Consider the following 11,980-nt stretch of genomic DNA (forward strand, 5'->3'; position numbering starts at 1 on the left):
AATGCTTATAATGGCATGATTCATAGTAGCTAATAAGTGGAAACAACCCAAATGTTCATCAACAGGAGACTGGAAAAGTAAACTATGATATATTCATACATTGGCATACTACACTGCAACAAAGGAGAATGAACTAGTGACAGATGCAATGGATGTGGATGAATCAAAAAATATATATTAAATGAAAAAACCAGTAACAAACGAGTACATAGTATATGACTGTATTTATGTGAAGTTCAAGAACAGGCAAAACCTAAATATGGCAGCAGAAATTATGACAATGGTTGCTTAAGGGGCATTGCAAGGAGGATGGGGGAACTATAGGGGGTGATGGGAATGTTCTATGTCTTATTCTGGATGGTTGTTACCCAGATGTATACATTTTTCAAAACTCACTGAATTGTAGCCTTAATATTATTCATTTCACTGCATATAAAATTTACTTAATGAATGATTGAATGAATGGTAACACCATGCGGAGATAACCACACAAATCCAGAAGGTGGGATTCTGCAGGACAACTGGGCAGGTCTCTTCAAAAATTACTGTCATTAAGTAAAAGATAAAGGGATGGTGGTAGATTATAAAAGACTTAAGAGACGTAACAACCAGATGCAACATGGTGTTAGACAGGATGCTGCTTCGGGCAAACCCTCTATTAAAGACATTCTGGGGACACTCGGAGGAAATTTTAATATGATCTTGGTTTTAGATGACATAAAAATGTATTAATACAAAGTGGGAGATTGCTGATAGAAAAAAAAACAAGTTACAAGGCAGTATGTACTTTCAGATCTCCTTTTGGTTTTTACAAAAAGGTAAATATATATTATATATTGTGTATATTATATATGATTTAGAACTATGTGTGTATATTATATATGTATATAAAGAGATCCAATAAGGAATATACATTTATCAATTAACATAAGTAAGTCAGGCAGAGAGAAATGATGTTTACATTTTCTTATTTTTCTGTGTTTTCTAACTTTCCACCATAAACAAATACTGCTTCCACAATAATATATGTTGCTTGAAAATATTAGTCTCTGAAATTCACTGTTTTATAAGACAAGGTAAAAGATGGATGGATAGGGCCAGGAGAAAGAAACCTCAGACTGTTCTATCTACTAAGTGAGTCTCCTATTGGGCATTTTCCATGCGTATCTCATTTCATTCTCACAACAAAACTATGATGTATCTTCTCTGTTTTTACATAACTAATGATGATACAAATGAGCATTTTAACATAATATTACCTGACCTCAAGACTCATGTTCTTTCCACCTCACTTACATATTTAGTAAGTTTTCTTACTAAACATTTGTGAAGTATTTACTATGAACCAGGCATTCTGTTACATGTTTTACAAGAATCACCTCAATCCTACCTCATAATAATCCATGTAAGGATGATACTATTATAATCCTCGTTTTAAAAATCAGGAAACAGAGGCACAGAAATCAAATAAGTCCCCCAAGTTCCCAACAGCTAAAAAGTAGCAGAACCAAGAATCCAGTTCAGGCCACCTGATTCTTCACACGCCTACCCAGTATACTACAGCATGTCTCTAAGTTCCCATGCTTTCAACAAGTTCCCAGTGGAGTAGGGGAGTAAGAGTGACAGCTACCAGCAAAGGGAACACTGATATCAGAGGCCTACCATGAAGGCTTTCATGGTGACATCCTTGCTTACCTGTCCAGGGCTGTGCTGGTGGGCATACTCCTCCCAAACCCTCGGACCCCCATCTGACGGAAATATGGAATGCAAGAGAGGTTGGCAGCAATGATGGCCAGGGAGTCAGAAGGGCTCACGAAGAAGCCATTTTGGCCTAGGATCATATAACGGTCCTGTGGGAAAGAATGTGTGAAAATGTTCAGGCAAAGGCATCTGCCGCCAGCAGCCCATTCCCATCATCATTACAAGCCACTTTACTGCCATTCCACATTTAAACAACATAAAACCACTTGAATGAGGCCAAAGAGGGCATGGGAAACCAAGATCTCTGAATATTATAGGGCCTACGATCTTGACACGACTAGGAATATATCCCACCTGTCGAAATGGGGATGACTTCCTCAGGCTTCGGTAGCCTCTGTATTCTTAATTCACACTTTTCCCCAAACATAATGGAGAACAGAGATTATTGCTAAACTAGCTCGCTTCTTAACATGGTGACTTCAACAAAATCAGCCATAATAAAGATGTATTGCATGAATTTTTTTAAAAAAGAAATAACCTCTTTATAACATAAGCTTACTTGAAAAAAGAAAAGTAATGGCTATTTAAGTGCAATACTTGGCCATTAGATAGAAGGGCAGATGCAGAGCCAGTTAGGGTTCACATGCCCCATACATGTCAGCCCCAGAGGTATCCAATAGTTCTCTGGTTTCCAGTGCTTGGCTCCTTATATAGCAAAAGGATCAGCATGCAGAAAACTTTCCTACTTACCCCATCAGCATCAAATGCAGCTCCAAACCCATATTCCCCTCCTTTCATAGCTTCCAGAAGGGTCGTTGCATATGTCAGGTTGGGGTCAGGATGCTGCCCTCCAAAATCTTCCAGGGGAACACAGTTGATTGCAGAATTGGCTGGGGCCCCCAGCTCATCACACAGGACTTTTCTCACATAGGGTCCCATAACTGAAAAAAATACACAGCAATATGAGATCTTTGCAGAACCTCTGCCCCCGCCTCCGCAACCAAAGGTGTTTTGCTCTGCTTAGAACAAGAAGGTTACTTAATAGCACAAGAAAGAAAAAAGATAAATTCTACAAGTTTTCTCAAGACACAACACAGAATAATATTTATTTCAACTACTACTCATTGAGCATCTGCTACGTGCCAGTGACTGTGTTAGGCATATAGAAGTTGTATTCAATAATCCACTTCCATGAAATTTCTCTCCAAAACTTATCTAAATATTGCCAGAAATAAATCAACTACCTAATAATGATTTATTGACTGTTACTTTTTATGTATGAAAAGCTTTAGCTGAATATATGCAAAAGCACTAATAGGCTCTAGCAACATTCTTTGTCTCTACAGTTGTTTTAACTCTGCCAAGTGTATAATTAAACACTGTAAAACACTAAAGCATATAAAACTAAGCACATTTTACAAAATAAATGTTAAGGAGTTGTGTTTTCCAGTTCAACACACATTCGTGGAGTGCCTAACACGGAACTCCTATGTGATTAATGGAGGGCATCAAGGGACGCAAAGCACCCAATTCCGACATTACTGGGCTCTCAATCTAGCAGTGGGATGAGTCAAATCTACAGGTGAGTGACTGCAATGGTAAGACTAGTTCTATTCAGTGTACATTTATGAAGTAATACGATCCAATAGCTTGAAAGAAGAAATGACCACAGGCAAGGCTTCAAGAAGAAGGCAGCATTTCTGGGAGGACTTGGAAGAATATAAATTTGACAGGAGTGAGGACGCCATCCAAATGGAAAGAACACTATAAGCAAGGGAATGGAGCCTGGGGTAGAACATACAGCAAGCACATTTGGGGATCAGCACATAATCCTGTTGGCTGAAATATATCAAAGTACTGCTTTCCATTTATTTTCCACTAATACAATTCAAACCTCAAATAGTGAACATCTTTTGATTTTTCCTGCCCAGCACCCATTTCCCCTTCCTCCAGTAGCAGCATCTTGGGTTTCCTTTGGAGAACCAATCCTTTTCCCATCTCAGTTCATGTGATCAGGATGTGGCTAAATCCTACTTACCCTAAGGCTGGGGAGGTGACCTAGGTCTGCCAGTCAGTATCCTCCATCCCTCAACCAGAGTGACTGATTCAGAGATGAACACACAGTACAAGCTAGGCAATGAGGCTCAAATCCAAAACATTGCTCAAACTATTTGGAAAGAGAAGCTGTCTTCCCTCTAGGCCAGATAAAGCTAAGGTAAGAAACTGAAAGAGCCTTTTCTGGGGAAAAGAACCAGCCCAATAGGAAAAAGCAAAACAGCCCAGCCAGAAGACCTCAGAGTGAAGCCCTTGGAAGATAAGTTCCACACATGGGCTCAGAGCTCCCAACAAAATTTTTAGCACCTCACTCTTAAACATGCCAGGCAGCCAAGGACCACCAAACTTTTAAGGAATGCATTTAACATGAGACCAAAACAAAGAGAGTAAAGAGCAACCTGGAGAAAGGAGAAACTACAGAGAGAGAAAAAACATTTTAAAGTATATTTCAGTCATATCCTAATAGAGATCAACAAGATGTGACAGAATGGCTAAAATTGAAGAGAATGACAATACCAAGTATTGGTGAGGACATGGAGAAACTGAAGCCTTCATACTCTGCTGGTATTGCAAACAGTACACTTTGGAAAACAGTTTGGCAGTTTCTTATTAAGTTAAACATATACATCACATGACCCAGCATTCCCACTCCTAGGTATTTATCCATCCAAGACAAAGGAAATCATATATCCCCATAAAGAACTTGTTCATAAATCTTTATAGCAGCTTTGTTTTGTAGAAGCCAAAACGTAAAAATAACCCTAATTGTATCAACTGGTGAATGGATAAACAATATGTAGTACATCCTTACTATGGAATACTACTCAATAGTAACAAGAAATAACTACTGATATATACAACACCATGAAGGCATCTCTAAAACATTATGGTGAGTGAAAGAAGCCTGAAGAAAAAGGCTACATATTGTATGCTTCCATTTATACGGCTTTCTGGAAAAGGCAAAACTGGGGCAGTTGCGGGGGTGTGGTGGACAAAAAGCAGATGAGTGATTGCCAGGGACTAGGGGAAGGAGGAGGGGTAAGACTATAAAGAACTGCAAAAGAACTTGTGGAAGTGAGAGAAATATTCTATATCTTGATTGTCAGAGTGGTTATATGACTATATATGTTTGTCAATCCTCATGAAACTGTATACCAACAAGTTATCAATTTTACTACATATAAATTATATACCTCAGTAAACCTGACTTATTAAAAAAAGATATGGCATTCATGAAAGATGAATAGGAAGCTATTTTTAAAAAGACATTATTTGGAAAACAAAAAAAAAGTTTTGGGAAATTAAAAATATGATAGTGGAATGAAAAACTTAATGGAAGGACTTGGAGATAAAGCTGAGGAAATCTCCCAGAAAGTAGCAAAAAACAAAGAGAAGGAAAATGGGTGGTGGGGGAAAGAATAGGATAATTAAAGGATCAGTCAAGTAGGGCCAATATCTAAACAATAGCCATTCTGGAAAGAAAGGAAAGAGAAAATAATGGAGGAAATCATCCAAGAAGTAATGCAAGAAAATTTCCCAGAATTAAAGGACACAAGTTTTTAGATTAAGAGGATCCTCCAAGTTCTCAGCACAATAGAGGAAAACAGTCTCACACTAAGACTCATCATTTGAAAAGAAGGAACACTGAAGATATGTCAAAGGCCCTAAAAGCTGCCAGAAAAGAACAAAGAAAAGATTTCATACCATAGATTAAAAATCAGAACAGCATCAGATTTCTCGAGTTCAGTAGTAATAGCTAGAAGACAATGGAGCAATGCCCTCAAACTTCTGAAGAAAAATAATATCCAACCTAGATTTCTATATCCAGATAAATAGCAATTCAGAGTGAGCACAGAAAAAAGGCATTTTCAGATATGCAATGACTCAAAACATTTACCTCCCATGAGCTTTCTCTCACAGAGTTCCTGGAGAACTTGTTCCTCCAAAATGTAGGAGTAAATCAAGAAAGTGGAAGACAAAGGATCCAGAAATAGGAGAGTCAGCATAAGAAAGGGGTAAAGGGAATTACAGGATGATGCTAAGTGGAGATTCCAGGACAACAGCAGCTCACAGAGCAACCAGTGCAGAGCAGAGGAGATCCCAGGTCTCCAGGAAAATGAAGTGAGAGAAGATTTAGACACTGGGAGAATATGAGGGTTAAGAGTGGTAAATACACTTCACAAAACCTAACAGTGAGAAAACAGGACAATTACTAATTCCACAGAAGAAGTTGTTCTGTAAGGAAAATATAATTACAGTATTTTTCATGGCTCAGCAGTGTTATGATAATGTAGACAGTAGATACTGATCTTCCCAAAATGATGATATAATTAGTTTAAGGAAGTGTGCTTGGACTTAGTGACTGGAGAGGGTGAAAAAGAGCTACAACCTCATCTTCCATGGTATGAAGTCAGTAATGCCCCAAAGTGAAAAATCAACAAGGAGCATTATATTCATAGTATTTAGTAACAGGAAGATCAATATTTAAAAAAACAAAAACAAAAAACACTGAAAGTTTAAAAAAAAAGGTAGCCTCTGAAAAGTAGGAAATTGGGGGAAGGAGTTGGGAATGGATTTTTTCATAATAAACTTTGAACTATTTGACCTTTTAAACTGTGTACGTATCAAAAACAATTTTAATAACTACAGTTTTGCTATCTCCACTCTAACAGGCATAGCCTCAAAACCTTTTGTTCAAGCTTTGTTTTCATTTGCATCAAAAGAGAGAAATTAGAGCCCTGAAGTTTTCCAGAGCATCCCAAATACCTGAACACACACACACTGTATGAATATCTATAAGTCCAACCTACCTCTTAATCCCAGAAACCCAACACACGTTGAGGTCTACTTTACCATTTCTTGCCCACCACTTGGTAGGAGAACACGCATTTACCTCCGTGCATGGCATCAATTCGGATCTTCAGTTGGCTGGGCCCAGTCAGCAAACTCTTGATGGCATTAAAGTCAAAGATGGTCCGAAGGAGGTTGAGATAGATATCCACTGGGTCCACTATCTCCACTAAGGACAGGAAAGCAAAAGGAGACACCAGTGACTACCCATGAAGGATACTTGGAAGCATAAAAAAACATGAAATTAGGATCACAATCACATCATAACCCCACACATTTACGTGGGAAGCGAAGTATCCATTTGCAGACAAAATCACAAATTAAAGCACAATCAAGTTGCTGCAAAGTTTGCATGTGATCAAAAGGTGTAAAAAATCTCAAGTTATAAATTCTTCTTTGCAAGTGAAAAAATCAACCACAAGAATAAAGTAGTTAAGATAAAACTATGCCTATTGTCGCTACTCCCACCTCCTTTCCCTCCCCCAAACTGCAACACCTCAATGCTAAGAGGCATCTTGGCACACCTGGTTGCCTCTCCTGTGGGGAACGGCCAAAGAACGACTCAACTGGCCTGAAACAAATCAAGAAGTGACCTCCGCAATGACCCCTACTTTCCAAATGCCATGGTGCCAACCAGATCCAGGTTCTGAACTGGTGAGGAAGGATATTTTTCTGAGTCTGTGTGAAGTCTCCTGCATGCCCAATCTAGTACCAGTTTCAGGGTGAGTGCCAGATATTTAGAAATCCTCATTAAACACAAATGTTCTCCAGTGTCCTGCACCACCCAATGACCAGGCATCCAAAACAAGTCTTTTCCACTTATTTCACAGATTCATAAAGCCCAGAATACATCACATTTTTCAACTTTGGCAATCAGTACATAATTAATACTCAGAAAGTACTTTTCCTAGAAGTAATAAATATTTTATTTTAGGCACTAAAATTTGTCCACGAGCCCTGCTTTTTAAATTCGTAGTTAAATTTTGAAACTTATGTGAGCTGTTTCTCAAATTTTTCAAAAACATACTACTTTAGAATCCTGAAATACTTAAACCTGCACTAAAGATATTACCAATCCACCTTTAATAATTTTTAGTAAATCCAGGTGCAATATTTGATGGATGAGATTTTATATGTAATATGAAACTGTCCCTTCGTCTAGTCAAATACACGTCTAAAAATATTTTTTCTTGCACTTAAATCAAGGTAGTATGTGTGTCCATTCAAATATAATGTAATTACCGTTTATAGAACACAGATAGTTTTTAATCATCTTTTGATATTTGGAGGATATTAATCTATAAAATAAATTAAAAGTTAATCTATATGAACTGTACATCTAAAATTGATTAACATGATATACTTTATGTTACATATATTTTACCACAATAAAAAATTAATCTATAAAATAAAAGGTTATGGCCTGAATATGTTTGAAGTTTTACTCACTCTACAATTTAGGATAATATTTTTGGCAATTATTTCATTCTGGTTCTTTTCAGAAATTCCTGAACCACTTGTCTAAATACATTTGGTATTTATAGCAGATAACACATAGTACCAAACAGAAATGTAAAAAACAAGGAAGCAAGTAGAATTCCATGAAAACGGAAAGTTCACATCACATAGTTCATGCTCTTCATCCTTTAAGGTGAAATGTCAAAGACTGATTTGTTTCTAATTAACTCAAGCCTTGCTCAACATTTAAAACAGCAAGAACCCAGTACATAAATTATCCCAAATAATTATCTCCAAATTCTTCTTGGGAGCCAGGGAATGTCTCTATCTACCTCGTGGTATCTGTAGCATTGTAGAAAACTCATCAAGCTAGCAATGTGGCTGGAGCAGTGGGCCTGAATCTGAGCTCACCAAAGATCTGGGTCTCTTGGACAACAAATACAATTGTGAAGATACCATAAATAAATAAATAAAATTTCTTCCTGATGGTAATACCTGCTTTTTCTTAGTCATCTTATTTGCCAGTCCTTCTAAACATATGTAATCAAGTACATTTAAATCATTTGTTTAACATAAAATATCCCTTGCGGACTTCACTGGTGGTGCAGTGGTTAAGAATCCGCCTGCCAATGCAGGGGACACTGGTTCAAGCTCTGGTGCGGGAAGATCCCACATGCCGCGGAGCAACTAAGCCTGTGCGCCACAACTACTGAGCCTGCACTCTAGAACCCGCGAGCCACAACTAATGAGTCCGTGTGCCACAACTACTGAAGCCCGTGCACCTAGAGCCCGTGTTCCACAACAAGAGAAGCCACCGCAATGAGAAGCCTGCACACCGCAATGAAGAGTAGCCCCCGCTCGCCACAACTAGAGAAAGCCTGCGTGCAGCAACGAAGACTCAACACAGACATACATACATACATATATACATACATACATAAAATTTGAAAATAAATAAATAAATAAAATATCCCTTACTTTTAGTTGTCAAGCGATTGTGCAAGCGTGTGTGTGTGTGTGTGTGTGTGCAAACTCCCAACTAGATTAATAAAATCAGGAACTGTTGCTTCCAATAAATATCACATGGTTTTCAATTAATTTCTGCTCACTAGCTAAGCAAGCAATTGACTCAAAATCTTCCAAGACAAATGTGGCAGAGTTGGCCCAACACTGTGACTCCAAACAGTCCATTTCAAGCTATTTCCTGTCCCTAAAATACCATGTGGCCATGAGCCAGGTATTTCACCTTTTTAACTAAATTAAATTACTTGTAAAATAAGGATACCATCTTAACACAAACTGGATTTAAGCTAATAGGGGCACTGAAGGAGTAAAAAAGTGTTAGTTTTATTGCTACTTATATGCCTTCTAGGAAAAAACAATAGGATAATATAAAGGGTGAAAAAATGATATGCATATACATGGCATTAATGTTGTTATATGGTTCAATATTAATCTACAAATTGAAAGGTTAAAATGGAGGACTTAGAAGCTTTATTCATTCTACAATACAGGATAATATTTTTTGACAACTTCATCCCAGTTTTTAAATTCTTGAACCATTTTCCTAAATCCATTTGGTACTTTGTAAATTCCTTTGTAAAATCTCCTAACACGGAGTGTAATATAGAGCAGGTGATCAACAATTGTGCATTGAATCAACATGAACTGCGTGGTTCCGGCTTGGAAAAGAAATGCCTACCTTCCATGGGAAATTTTAATAACCCCACTACCTTTTAAGGTCTCTTCTTAATTATCTAAAGTATTTCAGTATGTTCACCTTAATTGCTTAGAAAAGCAAAGACACGTTTTGGCTTCACAGCCTATTCCTGGAACACTGTAAAAGAGTCAGCCATGAAATGTTCCCTATGTCAAAAATGATAGAGAATTTGGAAAGTCGTTTTTGAAAGTCTGCCAGTTCTAAATATCTTGGCTGCTCTCATTTCCCTCTGCACCACACTCAGATTACATCTACTTATCAAGTGCCACTCCTGAGATTGATAATTCCATCACTTTTGTGTGTGCTTTTCCCTGAAGAAAAAACCAGAGTCACCCCCATCCACAGAGTTATTCTGATTTCTTCAAAATACAGTTTCTCTGTTACCTCTAAACGGTTTGAATTTGTTCTCCAGGTCAAACTCTTGTCTTCCTAGTCGAGACAGGTCGATTCGTAAATCAGGGCATATGGCGTATTCCTCGATTGTTTTGCTGATCTGATAGATTTTGTCTGAGACGACATCTGGCGCAGGACCTAAAATTTGAAAATAATGCACCACCAAAAATAAATCTGCTTAAAAATTCAATCAAAGAAATGTTAGCTCCTCCTCCACCAAGCAGGAGAAAGATTCATTTGTGCTCTAGACAACGGTCAACAGTTCACAGTTCGATGTGTCTCGATATTTCTTATCCTTCCACTCTGGAGGAAACGTGGCAGCCTCACCTGTTCCATGTAGGCCAATAACCCACATGTTTGTTTGTTTTAATCCACTTCTACACAATGATATGTCTTCCCTAAAAATAGTTGCACACCTGCTAGGGAGACCTGGTTATGTAATCAGCTTTATTCAGGATATGAGACACAAATAGGATATGCATTTGACAGAACTGAGGGATTCCAGATTTTAACTGCACTTCCCAAGTGTACCTAGAGAAAGAAAATATGATTTCTACTCCCAGATCTGCTGCCTATTTGATGCATAAGCTGACCAGGGTACATTATTTTCCCCCACTCACACTCTCTAGTGACTCTCAAGTTTTTAAAGTGAGGTTTAAAATATCTGAGGCACTTCCTCACAAGGTCAAGCTGACAGTTAAGGTCAAGTGATAGGCTTTAAATGAACTGAACATGAAATCAATGGTTGTCCTCCTTTAATTTTTCTTTTCTTTTAAATTTTTATATCTTCATGCAAGCAACTTTAGGTTTTTTACAACAAGTTTTGGAATCAAATGAATAAGTAGATTGAAAGATCTAAAACATAAATAACTGATAACTTTGTGTATTGATCTCACTCACCAGCTATATTATAACTTTCTACTGAACAGGAATTATTTCTTGATTTCTTTTATATCCCAGCGCTTAGAGCGACACTGTCCAATTCAATAGCTGCTAGCCACATGTGGCTCTTGAACACTTGAAATGTGACTAGTCAGATTGACATGTGCTGCAGTTATAAAATACACATCAAATTTTGAAGAGTTAATAGAAAAATAGAATACATTACATTAATAATTTTTATAGTAACATGTTGAAGTGATAATATTTTGGATATATTAAGTTAAATAAAATATATTATTCATTTCACCTGCTTCTTTTTACTTTTTTAGATAGCTACTAGAAAATTTTTAATTACAAATGTGGCTCACAATATATTTCTTTCTTTTTTTTTAACATCTTTATTGGAGTATAATTGCTTTACAATGGTGTGTTACTTTCTGCTTTATAACAAAGTGAATCAACTATACATATACATATATCCCCATATCCCCTCCCTCTTGCGTCTCCCTCCCACCCTCCCTATCCCACCCCTCTATGTGGTCACAGAGCACCGAGCTGATCCCCCTGAGCTATGTGGCTGCTTCCCACTAGCTAGCTATTTTACATTTGATAGTGTATATATGTCCATGCCACTCTCTTCGTCCCAGCTTACCCTTCCACCTCCCCGGGTCCTCAAGTCCATTCTCTAATGTCTGTGTCTTTATTCCTGTCCTGCCCCTAGGTTCTTCAGAACCTTTTTTTTTTATTCCATATATATATGTGTTAGCATATGGTATTTGTTTTTCTCTTTCTGACTTACTTCACTCTGTATGACAGACGCTAGGTCCACCCACCTCACTACAAATAACTCAATTTCGTTTCTTTTTATGGCTGAGTAATATTCCATTGTATATATGTGCCACATCTTCTTTATCCATTCAT

The 11,980-nt window shown here is 37.5% G+C and overlaps 1 protein-coding gene across 2 annotated transcripts in view; it reads right to left on the reverse strand.

The window, feature by feature from the left end:
• The window catches only part of PGM5 (phosphoglucomutase 5), a 188,446-nt gene that overhangs the window by 144,910 nt on the left and 31,556 nt on the right, over positions 1–11,980 (reverse strand). For both annotated transcript variants that reach the window (XM_055087150.1, XM_024126861.3), the window contains exons 3-6: positions 10,169–10,315; positions 6,650–6,775; positions 2,452–2,642; positions 1,696–1,850 (exon numbers count right to left, since the gene is read on the reverse strand). In XM_055087150.1, the coding sequence (XP_054943125.1) occupies positions 1,696–1,850; positions 2,452–2,642; positions 6,650–6,775; positions 10,169–10,315 (619 nt within the window). The remainder of the gene's footprint in view (positions 1–1,695; positions 1,851–2,451; positions 2,643–6,649; positions 6,776–10,168; positions 10,316–11,980) is intronic.

This window comes from Physeter macrocephalus, chromosome 9, assembly GCF_002837175.3.
Source record: "Physeter macrocephalus isolate SW-GA chromosome 9, ASM283717v5, whole genome shotgun sequence".
NCBI lineage: Eukaryota > Metazoa > Chordata > Mammalia > Artiodactyla > Physeteridae > Physeter > Physeter macrocephalus.